The sequence below is a fragment of the Panicum virgatum genome, chromosome 9K (assembly GCF_016808335.1).
Source record: "Panicum virgatum strain AP13 chromosome 9K, P.virgatum_v5, whole genome shotgun sequence".
Lineage (NCBI taxonomy): Eukaryota > Viridiplantae > Streptophyta > Magnoliopsida > Poales > Poaceae > Panicum > Panicum virgatum.
Genome location: NC_053144.1, coordinates 27,742,262 through 27,763,345, shown reverse-complemented (window position 1 = coordinate 27,763,345; position 21,084 = coordinate 27,742,262). Strand labels below are relative to the sequence as shown.

At 55.4% G+C, this 21,084-nt stretch overlaps 3 protein-coding genes across 3 annotated transcripts; 1 reads left to right on the top strand and 2 right to left on the bottom strand.

Moving 5' to 3' along the window:
• The first annotated feature begins 11,190 nt into the window (after positions 1–11,190).
• Positions 11,191–13,704, top strand: LOC120651087. Its single transcript, XM_039928451.1, has 3 exons — positions 11,191–12,345; positions 12,427–12,895; positions 12,969–13,704. Exons 1-3 carry the CDS (start codon positions 11,302–11,304, stop codon positions 13,598–13,600), a joined length of 2,145 nt encoding a protein of 714 aa, XP_039784385.1. The 5' UTR covers positions 11,191–11,301; the 3' UTR covers positions 13,601–13,704.
• A 285-nt stretch (positions 13,705–13,989) lies between these two features.
• LOC120647909 (uncharacterized protein K02A2.6-like) lies at positions 13,990–14,829 on the bottom strand. The gene has a single exon (XM_039924717.1). The coding sequence runs from the start codon at positions 14,827–14,829 to the stop codon at positions 13,990–13,992; it is 840 nt and encodes a 279-aa protein (XP_039780651.1).
• Positions 14,830–17,370: 2,541 nt separating this feature from the next.
• LOC120647908 lies at positions 17,371–17,883 on the bottom strand. Its single transcript, XM_039924716.1, has one exon. It carries the CDS (start codon positions 17,881–17,883, stop codon positions 17,371–17,373), a length of 513 nt encoding a protein of 170 aa, XP_039780650.1.
• Between the last annotated feature and the right edge of the window lie 3,201 nt (positions 17,884–21,084).

The window sequence follows — 21,084 nt, the reverse complement described above, 5'->3', positions numbered from 1 at the left end:
CCATATCTATATAAGTATGGTGGATCCCAATAGTATTTTCTTCTTTCCGTGATCACTCTTCTCTTTGCATCCTTGTCCAAGTGATCCAAGGGCATCCCTTTTATTGCCCTTATTATTTCATTCATCCAACTATCTTTGTCGAGAATTCTATATAGGTGATCATCTCTCATTTGATCGTCGATAGGTTCTTTTCCATCATCTCCATGGTTCATCCTTGATAGGTGGTCGGCCACAACATTTTCTGCCCCTTTCTTGTCCCTTATCTCCACATCGAATTCTTGTAGCAATAGGATCCATCGAATCAAGCGTGGTTTAGCATCTTTCTTGGACAAGAGATACTTGATTGCTGCATGGTCGGTATACACTGTCACCTTAGAGTTTACTATGTATGATCTGAATTTTTCGAAGGCGAATACCACGGCAAGCAATTCTTTCTCCGTTGTTGCTTAATTAACTTAGGCTTCATTGAGAGTCTTGCTTGCGTAGTAGATAGCATTTACCTTCCCCTCTTTCCTTTGTCCAAGAACGGCTCCTACGGCGTAGTCGCTTGCATCACACATGACTTCAAAAGGTAGATTCCAATCCGGAGGCTGCATGATAGGAGCACTTATGAGGGGTTGCTTGAGTGTTCGAAATGCGTGAAGACAATCACTATCGAAGATGTATTCCACATCTTTTTGGAGAAGTTGTGTCAATGGCTTGGTGATTTTTGAAAAATCCTTTATGAACCTCCTATAGAATCCGGCATGACCGAGAAAGCTCCTCAAAGACTTGATGTCCATAGGTGGTGGCAACTTCTCAACGGTTTCTATCTTTGCTCTGTCCACCTCTATCCCTCTCTCGGAGATAACATGATCGAGAACAATTCCTTCTTTCACCATGAAATGACACTTCTCCCAATTAAGCACAAGATCAACCTCTCCACATCTTTTAAGAACTTTCTCCAAATTTGCCAAGCAATTATTAAAGCTAGTACCATGCACCGAGAAATCATCCATGAATACCTCCATAATCTCTTCTATGAAATCTGAAAATATAGCCATCATGCACCTTTGAAAAGAAGCGGGCGCATTGCACAACCCAAAAGGCATCCTCCGATACGCAAAGGTTCCATACGGGCAAGTAAATGTGGTCTTATGTTGATCATCCGGATGAATAGGTATTTGGAAGAATCCCGAATATCCATCAAGGTAACAAAAGTGTGAATGCTTTGCCAACCTTTCTAGCATCTCGTCAATGAATGGTAGTGGAAAATGATCCTTCCTCGTTGCCTTATTCAATTTTCTGTAATCGATGCACATCCTCCATCCCGTGATGGTTCTTTGTGGTATCAATTGCTCCTTCTCATTTTTCACAACCGTGAGTCCTCCTTTCTTTGGAACGCAATGAACGGGGCTTACCCATTCACTATGAGGCACGGGGTATATTATTCCGGCATTCAACAATTTGATAACCTCCTTCTTCACCACATCACGCATCGCATGGCTCAACCTTCTTTGATGCTCTACGACCGGCTTGTATTGCTCCTCGAGCTGTATACGATGTGTGCAAAAAGCGGGGCTAATACCTTTCAAGTCGTTAATCGAGTAGCCGATCACCTTCTTGTGCTTCTTCAATAAATTCAGCAACTTTTCCGTCTCTTCCGGGCTCAATTCGTCGCTAATAATCACCGGAAAAGTCTTGGCATCTCCCAAAAATTCATATTTCAATCCCTTAGGTAGTGGCTTCATCTCAACATCGGGCGCACCGTCCTCTTCTTGATCTAATACTCCAATGTCTTCAAATTTTTCTTCCTGCAAATTCCCGTGTTGCGGCTTCAATTCTTCCATTGTTTCCGCTAGTTCTCCATCTTGATCATCTTGAGCGTCTTCGTTCTCCAAAGCGCGTTGGAGAGGATCCCTGAAAGAATCAATGGAACGAATGCTCTCTACCTCTTCGTTATCAAGAGGTAGAGGTGAAGCAAAAGACGATTTTGAATGAAATTCGAATGAGCACTTCTCTCCATCTAGATCAAAAGTGACAATCTCTTTTCCAACATCTAAAACAGTATTTACTAATTTGAGAAAGGGTTTTCCAAGGATTATGCCTTCATGCTCATCATCACTAGCATTAATCACAAAAAACTCGGTAGGAATTTTTTTACCCGCTATGGCAACATTTAGATTTCTAAGCACTCCTAGCTGTTTGATTAATCTACCATCTCCCATGATCAATTTAATGATTGTGGCATCTAGGTTTGATGTTTCGTTAAAAAGCTCAACATAAACTTTGGAACTCATCACACTAACATGGGCGCCAACGTCACATAAAACATTGCAACATTTTATTCCTTCTTCATGCAATCAACGCGAGGTGTAGGTGATGGGTTACCTTCGCCTTGATCGCTTCCAATCGCATATACTTGGGCTATGTGCGCGTAGGGTGACGATTCCGAGTTCACTCCTAGGGTCCTTTTGATCTCCAGCACTTCGTCCAAGTCAATCTCTTCCTCTTTTTCTTCAAAAAGTTTCCGAATAATTTCACCGGCTGATTCCTTGCCAAATGTGTATCCCGTGTGATTATCCGGCGGGAAGTCTTCTACTATCACCTTCGCCATTCCTCGCTGATTTGGATGCGGTCTTGCTTTGTCAAACAATCTTCCGAAGTCAATTGGTATCCAATCCATTTGCTCGAATTCCTTTAGCGATTTAGCGGTGCCCATGGTTCTTCCTTTCTTTTCTGGGTCGTCTTTCGTTGCACTCCGGATCGATGCTTCTTCATCGTGGTTTGTCTCTATGACTTTCCCATGCTTCGGTTGTTCTTCCCTCACTTTCGATGCCTCTTTTCTGAAAATTCCAGCAAGCACCCGCACTTGAGACTCTTCCTCGGAGCTTGCCGAACATCATTTTTCCCAATCTCTTCGCATGGCCGCCCCCTTGCTGATTTTTTGTAGGAGTTGGGCAGCTTCTGTGAGTGTTTTCTCCATGAGATCTCCTCCTGCACACATTTGGACAAACTGCATGCACTCGGGGGTTAGGGAAAAGTAAAAGGTATGCAGGAGTACTTCACCGGAAAATCCGAGCTTCGGTCCTTGTTCAATCAATCCATTGAATCTATCCCATGCTTGATCTATCCCTTCTTCTTCTCCTTGCGCGAAGTTGATCACTTGTTTCCGAATATGTTGAACCTTGCTTAACGGAAAGAACCGCTCACAAAATTTCTTCATCAAGTCATCCCAATTTCCTTTTACCTCGAATGATGCAAGTGCAAACCATCATCTCGCTTCTTCCGCAAGTGAGTATGGGAAAAGATTCCATCTAAACCAAGCTAGCGGAACTCCGTCTTGTTGTACCGTATTGCATAGCATTGTGAACCACTTGATATGTCTATATGGATTGTTCGTCTCATCTCCTCTAAAGGGGTTTGCCGCCGCCATCTTGATGATTTGAGGCTTGATCTCGTACTCGGTGGCTCGCAACACCGAATCTGATTTTTGCATGTCGAAGTCCTCCGATCGCGGGCTTACATAATCCCTTAGTGATTTTTCTCCTTCCTCCATGTATTGAATGAGATGGCCCATCTAGACAATCAAAACAAAAACAAAAACAAAAAATTTTTCTAGAGAAAAAGGTTAGGTGTTAGTAACCAACAAAATTAATACAAAGTTAAACGTAGCAAAATCGCTTGTTCCCCGGCAACGGCGCCAGAAAAGCTTGTTGACGCTTCTTAAAGCGCCAATTTACGTACCGCAAGCGCACGGATCGTGTATAGCTTTTCCCTTAGAGTATTCCCCCAAGGTTTATCAATCCACGGAAGAAGTGTATTACTATGCTTAACTAAGCACTAATGATGTTGGTAAAAGATCTATATTGAGTGTTTGAGTGTGAAATAGATCTAATCTAACCAATCTAATCTAATCTAGACTAGTGAGCAAAGATAGATGTGTGCACAAGATATGAAGAGCATTTGTCCATAGGGTCTAGGATCACTAGAGATGTAATCGCCAAACAACGAAGAACGGATCTAATCTACCAAAGGTGTGTTCCAAGATCAAAACCTTTCCCTCCCGCATACTGTCACTACACGAGGATAATCGGTAACGAATCAACAAGAACATGATAGTTGATGTAATCTAAGTAAACCGTGCAAGAGCAAAGCAAACTCAAAGCCAAGTCGCGAACTATTAGGCATCAAAGCATCATCAACAAGAATCGTGATAGATCAATCTCCTAAAGGATTCGGCAATTACAACTAAAGATCTCCTTACAACCCCATAAACAAACGAGGACTTTACCCCATGAAGCTAAGCGAAGCGTAGTCGATCATGGTGATGAAATCTCCGGCAAGGGATGGATCCCTTGCTATCCTCCAACTTGCAGCGGCGCCGAGGGACGATGAGGCCTCCGGTGTCGCCTTTCTCTTGTGTCTAACTCGAATGTATCTTTGGATGCTCTTCTCTGCGATCTCTGCGATCTTTTCTGCGGTCCTCCTTGCGATCTCTCTCTTTTGACGGCGGCTTCGGGGTATTTATAGGCAGATATGGTCGGTGGTTTTGGTAAAACATAGATTAGGGTTGACGCATACTTTGTGCCGAAGAAAACCGAGACCGATTGGGCTCCGAAAAGGGCTAGGCCGGCCGGCCCAAGGACTCCAGGCCGGCCGGCCTGGGCCTTTTCTGGCCCCTTTCGGTCCCATCTTTTGCGTGTTGGTTCTTCCTTTTATTCCTCATCTTAGCCCAGTTGTAACCATGCGTCAAAACATCTCCGAAAATGTCCAAATTCCTGTCAAAATGCAACATGCTCCAAAATCCAGGACAAAATCGAAAACGGTCAAGTTCGGGTGCCAAGTGGCGGGTTAGTACATGAATCATCCCGAAGAATTTACCAAAACAACTCCTAATCATATAGTAAAATGGGTACTTAAGGAGCGCCAACAGTGTGTGTGTGTGTGTGAAATGCGTTGAGTCGGTCCCCCCGCCCGTCGCGTACCCCTTCCCCTTATATACTTGAAGAAGGGGGTCGATTACATGAGCGCGTGGGGATCAGGCGAGCCCTGACTCCTGTTCTCCTATTCCCAGGCAGGTCCCACATGACCTGTTATCCAAGTCAATAGAGGGTCTTGTCCGTACTTTTTGCCGTCGTAGCGTCGTGGGCGACGGGATTCCCATCGTAGGTTACCGTAGCGTCATGGCGACGGGATTCTCGTGCGCTAGCCATGCCGCTGAGGAGGGGTCTAGGCCGTATCCTGCCATAGCATACCGCTACGCCCCTGTCGTCACTGTTTACGCTGTCAGACGGAGTGGTTGACCCGCGCCTCCACTCGGACGGCGCAGATAGACGAGCCGTCTACTCCATACATGGTGGTCGTGTCCCTAACCTTCCAGGGCCACGCACAGTAGCCACGCCTTGTCAGGGGGGCTCCAGGATTCCCGAACAACTGCCGGTATGGACCGGTCCCTATCCCTTTGAGGGGACAGCTCTTCTGGAGGTCGGGCGAGGCGTCCCCCTCGGCGGGGGTCGGGCGAGGCGGAGATCCTTTGTCGGGGTCGGGCGAGGCAGAGACCCCCCGTTGGGGTCGGCCACCGCGGGCTCCCTGTCAGAGGTAGCGTGGGCTGTCGAGTGCGTCGTCTGGGCCATCTGCCCTACGCGACATTGTCCTGAGCCGTCTTGGGCCATACTTAGCATTATGGTTAAGTGAAGGTTTGGGGTACTCGTTAATCTTATCCCCAACTGTAGCACCGACCCCCCATGTTGGCCTCTCAGAAGAGATCATGCGGTGGGTAGACCCTCGGAGTACGTGCGGTTTTCTTGTTCAGGTGGGTGCGCGCGAGCGCACCCACTGGGTGTAGCCCCCGAGCCTCCGGGTGAACCATGGGTTCGCCCAGAGGGTTCTTCGGTCGGGTATCTTCTCGTTGAATGGTGGTGGTCGGGATGATCCTGGTCCAATGGGTGCACGCGAGCGCACCCAGTGGGTGTAGCCCCCGAGCCTCTGAACGAATCAGTGATTCGCTCAGAGGGTGATGCGTCAAATCTCTGAAAAACTTTTCGGGACTCGCGCCGGGGTTTTTTTATTTCTTCGTGTCACGTCCCATCATGTCAGATGGCTGGCCCGGGCCAGTTCTGCGCCCCCTGCCCCGCTGCCAGGCTCGATGCCGTGTCAAGCAGTTTTCCATGCGCTCAGTCTGGCCTGTGCTGTTCCGTCGAGGCGCGTCGCCCGAGTGCCGGGGCCCACAGGTGGGAAGCTTTTTCCTCATGCGTAGTCAAGTCTAGATTCCCTCATGCTCGGCTATAAATTAGCCCTGGGCCTGCCTTTTAGCATCAAGTTCCCCATGTACCTTGCCTCATCCTTAGTGTTATAATGTCTTCTTTCATCGCGCCGGGCCGACCCCCCGATGAGGGTGCTCGGCGTGTTAGGGTCTGGTGCTAGAAGAATGCTCGCGAGCGGGGGTGGTCGCCCTTGGAGCAGTCCCTGCCCGCGTATGGTCTTGAGAAGATCATGCGGCGGCAGGGGGCTCGAGGACGCACGCACCCGTCGCGTTCTCGGGCTTCAGGGCCTCCAAGCTGGGTTCCGCCGCCATGATGCGCCCCGTCACGGCGGCGGCTTGTTCGCTTCCCGGCTTGAGACGGCGGTGAAGCTTCTACGGGGGCGGCGACCGCGGCTAAGCGGCTCGCTGCGCCGACCCCCCGCAACATCCCTAGCGCTGGGATGCTAGAAGAAGGCTTGCGAGAAGGGCATCCCTCCGGACCTTGCCGGTTGAAGTTGCTGTTGTTGCTTCTGGAGGTCGGAGACCACGTTCGTCTCAGGTCTCGAGCGCGGACCGCACCACTACGATGTGATGCGTGTGCGGCATGCGTCATGCCTGCCAAGGGCATGTCAGCTGCCTCCTCGCAATCTTCTCCATCCCCAGATGGGGAAAATTACCACCTTAGGTGGTAATGTCTTTGTATCTTGTAACGGCCTCTCGTCGAACTCTCTTTGTAATCCTTTACGTCCTAAGAATAATAAAGAGATCTTTCTCATCGAGGGTGTTTCTCGTGTTTGTTTGTCGTTAGCGAGGGCTCATCGGGCCGACCTCCGCGCTATTCGCCCCTCTACGCGCTTTTTTTTGTTCAAAGCGAGAAGGGTTGGTGCATCCCATGTTTCCGTAGGGGGCGAAACGTGATGCCCGTGGAGCTACTATCGGGTAGGTTTGAGTGGGGCCCCGCCTCCTCTTCGAGAGGGGCGGACTGAACCGACCGTGGCCGACCCCTAGTTCCCGGTCTCCGCCGACCCTCGAAGTTATCGGGGTCGTTCGCCCGACCCCGACGGCTCGTCGCCTCCCTCCGTGGGGATACTTGGGTTCTAGAGATGCCTGGACTCAAACGCAGGGTCGGGGAGCCCGCTCGTGTCGACACGTGCGGGTCGAGGCCGTGGGCCCTCCCCTTTCTGCCCCTCACTCTAATTATTTCTTGGGCAGCTGTCGAACCCCTTAGCGGGCCAGCTTTCGAACCCGAGAAAGGTCGTGGCCCATTGGGGCCGTTGTAAGCCTTTTACCGTTCCAACTTACCCGGGGTAACTCCGTCTTTTCATAGCATCCCCGCACGTTCTCCCAAAAGTTACGGCGGTGGGGGACATGGCCTCGCGACGTGACGCGCCAACAGTGCCCCGCCATCATCACTCGGTTTGTGGGATTCGAGGGAGCGGTTCGCCTTCTCCTCTCCCCTTTAATAGCGCCGCTGGGCTCATCGATCAGCACGCTTACTCCTGCATTTAGATCAAATGCATCCATTCCAAGAGAAGGAAAAGAGAAAAAGAGATTTCTTACAGCCATTTTCCTCGACGTCATCTGCCGTCGTCTCCTTCAGCCCCCGAGCCTGCTCGTCCCGCTTCCCTCTCTCACCATGGCCGCCTATTGGACCCGCTCTGTAAAGATCGGGTGCTCTAGCCTAAGAGGGGGAGGGGGTGAATTAGACACTCTAAAAACTTAGACCTATGTCTCCAACTAGTTTGCACAAAACTTAAACTAAAACAAGCTATCTAGATGTGCAACTATGGTTGTTCTAGTGTGAAACCCCTATCCCAAAAGAGTTTAGCAACCTATAACCTTTCTTATTCAAGAAACTACTCTATGAAAGTAAAGGCATACAAATTTCTAGTATGAAATGCGGAAGCTTAATGAGCGAGATAGGAGATAGCAAACTCTTGATGCGGGTGTTTATCCCGTGGTTTGGTTAGCCACAAAGGCACACCTACACCCATGTTGTTGTAGCACTCACTAAGAGTATTGCTACTCGGTCACCAAGTCTCTTCCGTGAACACAATCACGGTCACCTTGGCCCCGGGTTCCACTAAGGAGCTTCTCCACAAAGGATGGGGGTCTCCACGTCCCCCGCACAAAGATGTCGTCGCCGCTCCACACCAAGTCGGAGGGTCGATGATGTTGCCGGCGAGCTTCATGCTCCAAGGTGCCGGCGTACCAGGCTCTTGTTTTGGTTCACTAGAGAACCACAGCACAAAGGCTCAAGGCCTTGCAATCTCACTCACTAAGAGCTAATCCTTTACACAACACTCTCAAAGTGTGCTAAGGGCTAAGGATATGATCTTGATGCTTTTGTATGGCTTGGAGATATTCTTGGGTGTGTGTGGGATGTCCAGCAACTCCAGCAATCTTCAAATGGCCGGGGTGAGGCGTATATATAGGCCACCAAGTCTTGTAGCCGTTGCACCAATGGTCAGCTAAAAATCTGCGTATCACCGGAAGAACCGATGCCTCTGGCTGAGGTAGCGTCAGTTCTTCCGGTCACTCATAACCTAAAGTAGCCGTTGAACTCCTGATAGCTGACGCAGTGATCACCGGTTGAACCGATGCTTTGTACTGATGCATCACCGGTTCATCCGGTGCTTAAGAATCTTCTCCTGGGCGCTGACGTCATTGCACCGATGCAATACTCCGATGCACCGTCGGTTGAACCGGTGCTGAAGAATCTTCTCCTGGGCTCTTGACATCGTCTCTGGAATATAGGACGCCCAATGCACCGATGCAATACTCCGATGCACCGTCGGTTGAACCGGTGCTGAAGAATCTTCTCCTGGGCTCTTGACATCGTCTCTGGAACATAGGACGCCCAATGCACCGATGCCCCTTTTTGACCCGTTGGTTCATCCGGTGCCCATAAGCTGACTTGGCTTTGATTCCCTTCTGCCATGGCGTCGGTTCTTCCGACAACCATCGGATGCACCGATGCTTCATGCGTCGGTTCTTCCGGTGCTTCAGACCGAGGGGCGGCCCTTCGGGCCTTGCTACGCCTATCGTTTCTTTCTCTTTGTCATCACTTGAACCTAAAAGCCTGAGAATGGTCATCTTAACAATCATATTAGTCCAAGTGTTGTGTTGTCATTCGATCACCAAAATCACTTGAAATGGCATAAATGGTGCCATGTTCCTTACACGCTCCGATGTCACCCTCACCAAGCTGGAGGGTCTTGTGACGAGTGGACTTCTCCGTCCGCTCACACAGAAGCAGGAGTGGGGCGTCCCCTGCGGCGAGCGGATTCCGGTGCCCCCGCGGGGTTACGTGGTTTCGTTCGTCGCCTTCCACGAGCGCGGGTTCACGACTCCAGCACACCGGTTCTTCCGCGGGCTGCTCCACCATTATGGCGTGGAGCTCCAACACCTTAATCCCAATGGGATTCAACACATCGCTTGCTTCATCGCCCTCTATGAGGGCTACCTCGGGATCCGCCCCTCCTTCGAGCTTTGGAAGTACTTCTTCAACGTCGCCCTCATCAACTCCAAGACGCACGGCAAGGTTTCGGTGCATCATCCCATCGGATGCGCGGGCATCCAGCTCCGCAGTGGCGGGGATCGGCGGTGGCTGTGGTACATCGAGATGGGGAAGTTGAAGACCTCCAACAAGGGTTGGCATGGATCGTGGTTCTATTTGAAGAACGACGACATGGCCCCCCTTCATTGCTCGCCTAATCAAGGAGGTGCCCAAGGTCTGGGGATACGGTCCGGTTGATGAGGATAAGCGGAAGATCGCGAATCAGCTGGAGGCCATCCTGAACCTGAGAGCGGCGGGGCTCACCGGAAGCGGCGTGGTCGCCGCTTACCACAAGCGCAGGGTCGCGCCGATCATGGCGCGATGCCTGATGTTGTGCCAGATGGTCTCCGACGCCAACCTCACCGGGACCACGCTGGCGGAGGAGGAACCGTCGGCCGCGGTGATCATGAAGCGGGTGAAGGACGCGTTCGAGACTCCGTCCCCGTACCCCGACCCTCAGCAGCCGGTGATGCTCCCCGAGACCGGTGCCTTTTACTTTGTGAATCTCTCCCTCCTCCGATTGATTACTTTCCTGGTCCCTTACTCGGTTTGCGCTCTCCTCTTACGGGCGCGCGCACGCGCCGCACTTTTGCAGGAGAGCAACACCTTCATCGTGACGGACCCCCCGGAAGACGTGGTGGGACACGCGGTGCGCCGTGCTGCGGCCGAGGCACAGTGGAAAAGGAAAGCCGTGAAGAAGGATTGTATGGCCCTGCTTCAGGAGAAGTTGGCGGACGCCAAGAGTCGCAAGCGCCCGGGCCTGATCTCTTTCAACGAGGAGCAGGAATTGATGGCCGCGGCCTAGGAAGAGTTTGACGACACCATCATCGCAGAGGAGGCGGGTGATGAAGAAGAGGAGGAAGAGGAGAATGTCGAGCCTCCACAGGGGTTCGTGCTCGTCCGCCATCAGGAGGCCACCGGCGGAGGCGGCTCCCCGAGGTTGGGCGGAGGCGGCCCCAAAGGCGAGTCCTCCCGCCGAGGGTCGGTTGAGTTCGCTGACTCCCCTCGGGATGCAGACCAGTCCACCCGCGACGTGGCGAGGTCGGGCTCTCCTCTTCCTCACTCATCGCATGACGCAGGATCTGAGTCTGGGCGCCGTTCGCGCACCCCCAACCGGCTGCCAGCTCTCTTGGCAAGCGGTCGGGGGGTTTGCAGGAGATCCCTAGAGCCAAGCGCTCTCGCTCCGACTTGACCCACTATGGCCTCCTCGCACAAATGCTTCGCATTCTTCCCCAATTCGAACCCTATTTTTATCGATCAATTTTTGGTTCGTTTGCAGTCCTCGGGGATGCAGCCATTTGACCCTTGCCCCCCGCAAAATCTTAACCAAGTAGCGGGAGTCGGGCGGATCCGGAGGCTTGGAGAGATCCGCAGAGATGAGGAGGGGCTCCCCCCCGTCCAGACGTAGGCCGCGCGACCACGCCGCCAAGGGAGTCGGCATCCTAGGGGCGCATCCGGAGAGCGTCCCTAAGTCCTTGTTAGCAATCCGTCCTAGACCGAGGGCGCGGTGACCCACCCCATGGTGGACCTCCCGGCGCTAGAGATCGGAGCGACCAACGCGGGAGACACCGCCGACACTGCCATTCCGGACGTGATTGTCGTGGAAGATGACGTCGACATCACGCCTCCCTTCCTAGTTGGTCCAGGTACGGGGTCGTCCGTCAAGGCAGCGAATGGATCCCCCGTGGTGATGGACGTCCAGGAACGCGAGCCCGCCGTGTCAACCGTGTTGCAAGCTGTGGATGCGACTCCGCAGTCCCCCGCACCGGCAGAGGCCAAAATGCGGGAGGCCGCCACCGCTGCAGGTCCAGCCCCAGAGCAATTTGTAGAAGAAACGCTGGGGTCTCCAGCCACGCCCGCCCAAATCGACGAGCAAACCGTGGGGGAGCCCCCGAAATCCCCTCTGATGGTGGTGACCGAAGAACTGGAGTCCACACCCGCGGCTGAGTCCCAGCCGAGGCCCGATGCTGGGATGGCCCCACAGTCCCCGACGGCAATGATGGTTGAGGAGGGCGTGAACGCTGAGGACCCGCCCCTTGTGGAAGTCGAGATGCCTAGCTCCGCCACGCCGATGATGACAACAGCACCGTCCCCCACAGCCTCGACTGGTCCACCCGTGACCGCCAAGGTCGTGCACGGCGGGCTCACGGCCGCGGCAACCAGCGTGCCGTCTCTCTCGGAGCCCCAAGTGGCGGTGATGGCCTCGGCGGTGGTGACATCTATGGTGGCGGTGGCGTCGCCAAGTGGCACACGCGCTCAGTCGGCAGACAACACCCAGACCGAGGCACCTGCGGGCATGCCCGTAGGTGGGAATGCAGATATCCTGCCCTTGGCCTCGCCTACCGGGTCCGGGACGGACTCCGTTCAGAGTGGCAGGAGCTCGGGGCAGGTCTCGCGTCCGTGGGTGTTCCAGTGCCGGGAGATCGATTGGGGACGGCTCAACAAAGTGTCGGTCGACCATATGAAGGCGATGGCGGTCCACGCCAAAGCGACGACTGAGCACGCGAAGATGCTATCTGACCAGGCGAAAATGGTGCGCTTTATCCTCGGCCCTGTGCTGGTGGTGAGCTCTCGCCCCTCTCCGTTGTGGTTGCGATTTCTCTTCGGCCCTCGATTCTCACCCCTTCCCAAACTCCCTTTGCAGGAGATGCAACTCAGGGATGGGGAACGCCTCAGGTTGCAAGCACGGGAGCGTGAGCTGCTGGAGGAGAACCGGAAGGCACGGGAGGACCCGGCGTCGGCCCTCCGAGCCTTGGAGGATGAGCGGTGGGCCCGGGCGGCAGACCACAATATGACGAACCAGACGCTGAACGATGTCCTCGCACAGTCGGCACTCCTTCGCGAGGAACGCGAAGCCGCCGTGCGGGAACGGGACGCTGCGGTCCAGGGTCCAGGTGTGGCCGTCCAAAGTCGGGACCTCGTCATAGCAGAACATGACACCGCCACGGCGGAGCGCGACACTGCCGTGGTGGTCCAAGAGCGTAACGCCGCGGTGAGGGACCGCGACACCGCCATCCAGGACCGCGACGCCACCCTCCAGGAATGGGCCGTCGCCCTAAACACTGTGGAGGAGGCGCAGGAAAGGGAGAAAGTTGCACTCTCGAGCGCCCAGAGTGAGTCCCATCCCTGCGCTTATTGTGGTTCGTTGATTTTCTTTTGCCTTACTGTCAATCGCAATGTTTGCAGCCTCCCGCCGCGAGTCGGAGGATCTCGCCCAGGAGCTCACCCGGGTCAAGGATCGCCAGAAGGAGGCGGAGACCACGGTGGCCTCGATGGCTGTGGTGGTGGCACAGCTTCGTGCCTCGCAACAGCGAGCAGAGGCTACTACGGAGGAGGTTCGTCGACTGGCCGAGTCGAAAGTGCAGAAGGCAAAGGAGATGCTCGAGCTCGAGGCTTCGCGCCTCGAAACCCTCCGGCATGCTCCGGAGCTCGTTGCATCTACCTTTGGTGAGGATCCCGACGGCAATCCCCAGCGACTCGGGGCGCAGCTCCTCAGGATCGTAGAGGGGGTGCACGCGGAACTCCAGGCGGCTCGCAACGATGCCGAGACTGCGCGCCAGGGCGCCGATGCCGCGCGCCGGGACGCCGACATTGCGCGCCAGGGCACCAAAGCAGCGCGCCGAGAAGGAACGTTCCTTGTGGCGCAGCGCGCGTTCGCCGTCGCGCGGAGCCGCTACATCGACATCACCCTGGATGAGCTGAGCCAAGGGTACCCTACAGACTACACCGAGGAGGAGCTGGAAGCCTTCGAAGAGGAGGTCGCCCCTTTCTCCCAGACTCTGGCGGACAGGATGCAGGCGGAACGCGATGAGCAGTAGTTGGGTTAATCACGGTCGGGTGGAACTTTATCTTTGTCTGTAAATATTCGTTTGACAAAAACTCTGGTCAGGTTTTTATCTATGCTCGTTTTGCTTTGGGTTTTTGAGGGTGTTCGTGCTTTTCAACTGTCGAGAAACGAGTGAAGGCCGGGACCATTGAACGGGGGCGCTCTTAGTCACGAGTGAAAACACCGTGGCCGTCGGGGCTTTGGTGTTTTCGCAACTCGTGTAGCGGCCGAGAGTCGTTGCGAGGTCGGCGAATGTTCGACCCGCCCGACTCCCAGGGGGGTTGGGATCCAGCAACCCCCGAGTGAGCCTCGAGCTGAGTGTGAGCAAGGGTTGAGGACCACTCAAGGAAAGAAAAAGCAAAAACTGAGGAGATAATTTGATCAGAACAGCTTTATTTCACATGAACATGACAAGTTTGTACAACAGATGAAAACTAAGGATAAAAAATGACATAACTGTTCAATATTCCATGCGTTGGTGAACACTTCACCATCGGCGGTCTGCAACTTGTATGTGCCGGGCCTGAGCACCTCCGCCACGATGTAGGGCCCCTCCCATGGCGGAGACAGCTTGTGTCGGCCCTTCATGCTCTGAACCCGCCGTAGCACCAAATCCCCAATGTTGAAGGCACGTCCCCTGACGTGTCTCTGATGGTAGCGATGCAGCGCCTGCTGATCCAGTGCATCTTCCATGGCGGCATCTGACTCCCGAGGATCATAGGCTTTCACCCTCGGTGATCCGTACTCCATGTCAGTGGGTAAGATGGCCTCCGAGCCATAAACCATGAAGAACGGCGTGAAACCAGTGGCCCGACTCGGTGTTGTTCTGAGGCTCCAAAGGACACTCGGGAGCTCCGCGACCCATCGTCCCACAAACTTCTTGAGGCGGTTGTAGATCCTTGGCTTCAGGCCTTGGAGAACCATGCCATTGGCACGCTCGACCTGACCATTGGTGCAGGGGTGCGCAACTGCTGCCCAATCGACGCGGGTGTTATGGTCGTCACAGAATTCGAGGAAGGGTCCTCCCGTGAAGTTCGTGCCATTATCCATGATGATCAAATTGGGCACCCCGAACCGATGGACGATGTCCTGAAAGAACGAGACTGCCTGCTCTAATTTGAGCGACGTGTTGGGCTTTGCCTCGATCCACTTTGTGAACTTGTCTACAGCGACGAGCAAGTGGGTGAAGCCCCCGGGCGCTTTTGACAAAGGCCCAACCATGTCGAGACCCCAGATAGCGAAAGGCCAGGTGAGGGGATGGTTTGGAGTGCTTGTGCCGGCAAATGAACCTGACGAGCGTAGTACTGGCACCCTTCGCAGGTGCGTACAATCTGCTCGGCGTCCGCTATCGCCGTTGGCCAGTAGAACCCCTGGCGGAACGCGTTTCCGACCAGGGTTCTAGGTGCTGCGTGATGGCCACATGCCCCGCCATGGATATCGAGTAACAGCTATCTCCCTTGTTCGATGGCGATACACCGCTGCAAGACTCTGGCATGGCTTCGCTTGTAAAGCTCCTCACCAACGACGACGTAGGATTTGGAGCGCCGGGCGAGGCGGCGGGCCTCTGTCTTGTCGCCGGGGAGGACTTCATGGAGAAGATAATCGAGGTAGGGCTGCCTCCAATCTGATGCTGGGTCGGTGGCCTGGCTCCCGTCCTCCTCCGTGGCGCAGACCTCTTCGTCGGGGGTGGGTGATGCCAACCCCTGAGTCCCCGATGCCTGTTCGGGGGGGGGGGTCGGGTCCTGCTAGGGTCGGGCAATTCAGGTTGGGGTCGGACGTAACGGGCCGAGCCCCCATGCCCTTTGTTGGGGATCCGCCCCCAGGTGTGACCCCATCGTCGACGTGGATGGAGGGCTTGTATTGATAGCTGGCAAAAATCCCATGGGTGACAGGGTGGCATTCCGACCCCAATTTTGCCAGCTCATCGGCGGCCTTGTTGTGACACTGCGGGACGTGGATGAGCTCGAGGCCATCAAACTTCTCCTCTAGTAGCCGCACCAGTTGGCAATAAGCCGCCATGGTCGGGCTTTCGTAGGAGGCCTCCTTCATGACCTGGTCGACGACGAGCCGAGAGTCACCCTTGATCTCCAGCCGTCGGATGCCCAGCTCCGCGGCGATGCGCAATCCATTCACCAATGCCTCATACTCAGCGACATTATTAGAGGCTGTAAAATGGAGCCGGATCACATACCTCATCCATACAACCTGAGGGGATATGAAGACGAACCCGACCCCCGCACCATCCTTCATGACCGACCCGTCGAAATACATCGTCCAGTACTCACGATCGACGGGGGCCGGCGGCAGTTGGGTCTTGGTCCACTCTGCCACGAAGTCCGCAAGCGTCTGGGACTTGATTGCAGTGCGAGGGGCATAGTCGATGCCTGGCTCCATGATTTCTAGAGCCCACTTGGCAATCCGCCCGGTGGCGTCGGGGTTTCGCACCACCTCGCCGAGCAGAAAAGTTGAGACCACCGTGACTTGGTGGGACTCAAAATAATGCCTCAGCTTGCGCTTGGCGACGAGCACTGCTTAGAGGATTTTCTGGAGCTGAGGGTATCGGGTCTTGGTATCGCTGAGGATCTCACTCACGTAGTATACAGGCCGCTGGACCTTCAGAGCGTGTCCCTCCTCTTCCCTTTCTACCACGAGCGTGGTGCTAAGCACCTGCGTGGTCACCGCTACGTAGAGAAGGAGTGGTTCCCCATCCGCTGGAGAAACAAGGATCGGGGCGCTGGTCAGTAACGTTTTGAGCGCGTCAAGCTCTTGCTAGGCCTCGTCGGTCCAGGTGAAGCGATCACTTTTGCGTAGGAGTCGTTACAAGGGCAGGCCCCGCTCTCCTAGTCGGGATATGAAACGGTTGAGTGCTGTGAGGCACCCGGTGATCCGCTGCACTCCCTTCAAATTCTGTATCGGCCCCATGTTCTTTATGGCACTGATTTTGTCTGGGTTTGCCTCGATCCCTCGTTGAGAGACGATGAAACCCAGGAGCTTGCCACATGGAACCCCGAAGACGCATTTCTTCGGGTTGAGCCGTACACCGTTCGCTCGGAGTCGGGCGAACGTTTGCTCGAGGTCGGCCACTAGGCCGTCGGCTTGCTTGGTCTTGACCACGATGTCATCGACGTAGGACTCAATGATCCGCCCGATGAGGTCTCCGAAGCACTTTATCATACAACGCTGATAATTGGCCCCAGCATTTTTCAGGCCGAACAGCATCGTAACGTAACAATACGAGCCGAACGGGGTGATGAATGAAGTTGCGAGCTGGTCGGACTCCTTCATCGCGATCTGGTGATAACCAGAATAGGCGTCGAGGAAACATAGAGTTTCGCACCCTGAGGTCGAGTCGACTACTTGATCTATGCGCGACAAAGGAAACGGATTATTTGGGCACGCCTTGTTGAGATTCGTGTAGTCAACACACATCCTCCATTTCCCATTCTTCTTCTTAACAAGTACAGGGTTGGCTAGTCACTCGGGGTGGTAGACCTCCTTGATAAAGCCAGCATCTAACAGCCTAGCTATTTCTTCGCCGATCGCACGCCGCTTTTCCTCGTCGAATCGGCGAAGCCGCTGCTTCACCGGGCGGGCATCCTCCCGGATCTTGAGTGTGTGCTCGTCAACCTCCCGGGGTATGCCAGGCATGTCTGAGGGCTTCCAGGCGAATATATCTTTGTTGGCGTGAAGAAAGCCGACGAGCGCGCTATCCTATTTGGGCGTCAGCGCCGTGCCGATCCTCACCTTCTTCTCGCCCGGCCCCTAGGAGTCGAGTGAAATCTCCTTGACGCCCTCGGCGGGCTCGAAGCTCCCGACCTTCCTATTGGAGTCGGGTGCCTGCTCGACCACCTCTACTCGGATGTGGGCGAGTTCCTCGATCGCGATGACCTTGGATGCGAGATCACAACTTTCCACCTCGCACTCATAAGCGCGTTGGAACGTTGAGCCGATGGTGATCACCCCCTTGGGGCCAGGCATCTTCAGCTTGAGATAGGTGTAGTTTGGGATGGCCATGAACTTCGCGTAACACGGCCGCCCCAAAATGGCATGGTAAGCTCCTTTGAAGCCCACCACCTCGAATGTGAGGGTCTCCTTCCAATAGTTGGAGGGATCCCCAAACGTCACGGGCAGGTCAATCTGCCCGAGGGGCACCACCTGTTTTCCCGGCACGACGCCGTCAAAATGCACTCCCGAGGGTCGGAGTCGGGAACGCTCAATCCCCATAGCGTCGAGCATGTCGACGTAGAGGATATTGAGGCCACTGCCCCCGTCCATGAGCACTTTTGAGAGGCGTTTGGTGCCGATGATCGGATCGACCACCAGCGGGCATCGACCCGGCTGCGGCACGTGGTTCGGATGATCTACGCGGTCAAAAGTGATCACCGACTCCGACCACTAGAGGAACGCAGGGATTGCGGGCTCGGCCGCAAACACCTGGCGGCGCATCACCTTCTGTTTGCATTTCGATTTGCAAGCAGTGGGTCCCTCGAAGATCATGAGGATGCCATCGGTGTCGGGGAAGCCATCCTCTTTGTCCCCTCCATTGCGCGCCTCTGCATCGGGCTTCTTCTGCTGTTGCTGCTGCCCGCCTTTCTTAAGGTTCCCTTAAAGCCACTTTTTCATGAGGCCACAATCTTTTAGCAGGTGGCCTACCTTATAGGGGTGGTTGGTGCAGGGCTTCTCGAGCAGTTTCTCGAAGTAATCGGGGGTCTCCATCGCCGGCGCTTTAACGGTCCTTCGCTCAGCCGCGGCGACGAAGTCTCCTTCCCTTCTCTTCTTGTTCTTCTTGCCCTTCTTGGCAGGACGGTCGGACGTGCCCTCATCGGCACTGTCGCGTCATTTCGCCTTGCCGGTGTCGGGCGAGTCGAAGATCGCCCCAACTGCATCCTCACTGGAAGCGTGATTGGTAGCGATGTCGAGGAGCTCCTTGGTCATACGCGGATGTTTGCGTCCCATCTTGTGGACCAGGGTCCTACAGGTCATCCCGGAAATGAACGTCCTGCTGACGTCGGCGTCGGCGGCGTCGGGGACCGTATTACATTCCTTGGAAAAATGTCGAATGTAATCCCGTAGAGATTCATTCAACTTCTATCGGCAACTCTTGAGGTCCCATGGGTTCGGTGGGCGCTCATACGTGCCCTGAAAGTTCCCGACGTAGATGTCCCGGAGGTCAAACCAGTGGGCGATCCGGTCCCGCGGGAGGTGTTCCAACCAGTTGCGGACCGAGTCTGCCAGGAACAGGGGAAGGTTGCGAATGACGAACTTGTCATCCTCCGCTCCCCCTATTCGACACGTGAGGCGGTAATCATTGAGCCACAAGCCGGGATCCACATCACCACTATATTTGACGATGTTTGCCGGGGGTCGGTACCTTAGCGGTACGTGTGACCTGCGAATCTCGCGGCTGAACACTCGCGGGCCCAGCGGCTCGGGGCTCAGGCTGCGATCCTCGTCACTGTCGTGGCGTCCTCCGCGTCGAGGAAGATATCCCCTGCCCGCGGAGGCAGCCGCCTTATCGTTGTCGTGCTCGTATCCGCGACGCCGAGCGTCGATGGTGTGACGAGCGTCACGCCGGTCCCCGATCTGCTGGTGGACCGACGCGGCAGAACGTGCGTCACGTCTTCCTCCCGTGCGGGGAGGTGACACGTGGTTTCTCCCATGCCCGCGATTCCCGCCTTTCTGGCGATCATCATGCGGACCGGGTCGTACCGGCGCATCCGGTGCCCTTGAAGTGGCAGGAGCCTGGCGATTTGATGGCGCCTGGCGTCGCGAGGCCGAGCGTTGGGCCTGTTGATCCGCAGCTAGGCGCAGGTGTTCATGCATCCTATCGCGAATGCGACGCTCCTCTGGGGTCGCTGGCTCTAGAAGCCCGTCGAGCAGAACCACGGCCGCTGCCACATTGTGTCCTGCTCGAGCGAAGCCCGGCTCCGCACCGGCGTCTTCGTTGATCCTTCGGTTGACGTCCCGTGCACGAGCGCGGGCGCCTCCTCCGGTGGATTGTTGCCTTTACTCCCATAAAAGGGCCGCGCGCTCTTCGGCAAGCTGAGCCGACATCTCGTCAAGCTCTTGCTGCCGCGCTCGGATTCGCTCCTCGCAGGTTTAGCGGTTGCGCCCGCCGACCTCCTGCGCGGGCGGCGACGTCACCTGGGGAAGGTCCACGGGATCATCGCCTCCTCCCTCCTGGACATGCCCGGCGTCGCCGGCTCTCGCGTCTTCGTCCAAGACGAAGCATTTCCACAAGGGGTGATGACTGTCACCTCCCGACTCAGAGCTAGAGTCGAGCGACGAGCTGTCCACCAAGAGGTAATGGACCGAATCGGAGACGTAGTCCACCATGCCCACGAACTCGCTGTCCGTGGGTGGGACCTCGTGCTGGCGTCTCATGGCATTGAGAACGTGGGTTGCCACGTTTCCCATACCGTAGGGGAAGGCCCACGGACCGTGTCCGTGGACAGCGTCCGGGGTGAGCGGGTCACCCCCCGCTAGCTGGGCGGTCACATTTGCGAATGCAAACGCGAGGAGCTGGAGGTCCTCCGGGGTCAGACGTGGACCCAGGAAAGCCTGCAGCTGCCTCCCCAACAGTGCGCTGTCGGAAGGGCACGCATAGACCGGGGAAGGCAGGAGTCCCTCCTGGTCGCTGACTTGCAGGCGACGCAGGGACGCGACGAGATCGTCGATGCGCAGGCTCATTGACGGTGCCCGGATCCGCTCCAGGCTTCCGTCCATGGCCACGATGAAGTTGAGGGTGCCGAAACGCACGAGTGCGCCCGGGAACCACCCTCCGTCGGAGCTGGCCATCCGCAGCCTAATGAACGTCGTGTGACGCGCAAAGGCCCCTACCTGGCGCGCCAACTGTTGGTGTTTCGGAATCACCGGCCCAGTAATCTAGAGTATGCGCGTCACGGATGCGGATGGTAATGCAGGAAAGACACAAGGTTTATACTGGTTCGGGCTAAATGTCCCTACGTCCAGTTTGAGCTCTCATGCTCCTGTATTCAAGTTTGCAGTAGGGGTTACAAATGGGCGAGAGAGGGAGCAAGGGTCCCAAGTCTCTGGTTCGGTGTGTATGTGAAATGCGTGGAGTCGGTCCCCCCCCCGCTCGTCGCATACCCCCTCCCCTTATATACTTGAAGGAGGGGGTCGATTACATGAGCGCGTGGGGGTCGGGCGAGCCCCGACCCCTGTTCTCCTATTCCCAGGCGGGTCCCGTTGTCCAAGTCAATAGAGGGTCTTGTCTGTACTTTTTGCCGCCGTAGCGTCATGGGCGACGGGATTCCCGTATGTAGGTTATCGTAGCGTCGTGGCGACGGGATTCCTGTGCGCTAGCCTTGCCACTGAGGAAGGGTCTAGGCCGTATCCTCCGGACTCCGGACGGCGCGGATAGACGAGCCGTCTACTCCGTACATGGCAGTCGTGTCCCTGACCTCCCGGTGCCACGTGCAGTAGCCACGCCTTGTCAGGGGGGCTCCAGGATTC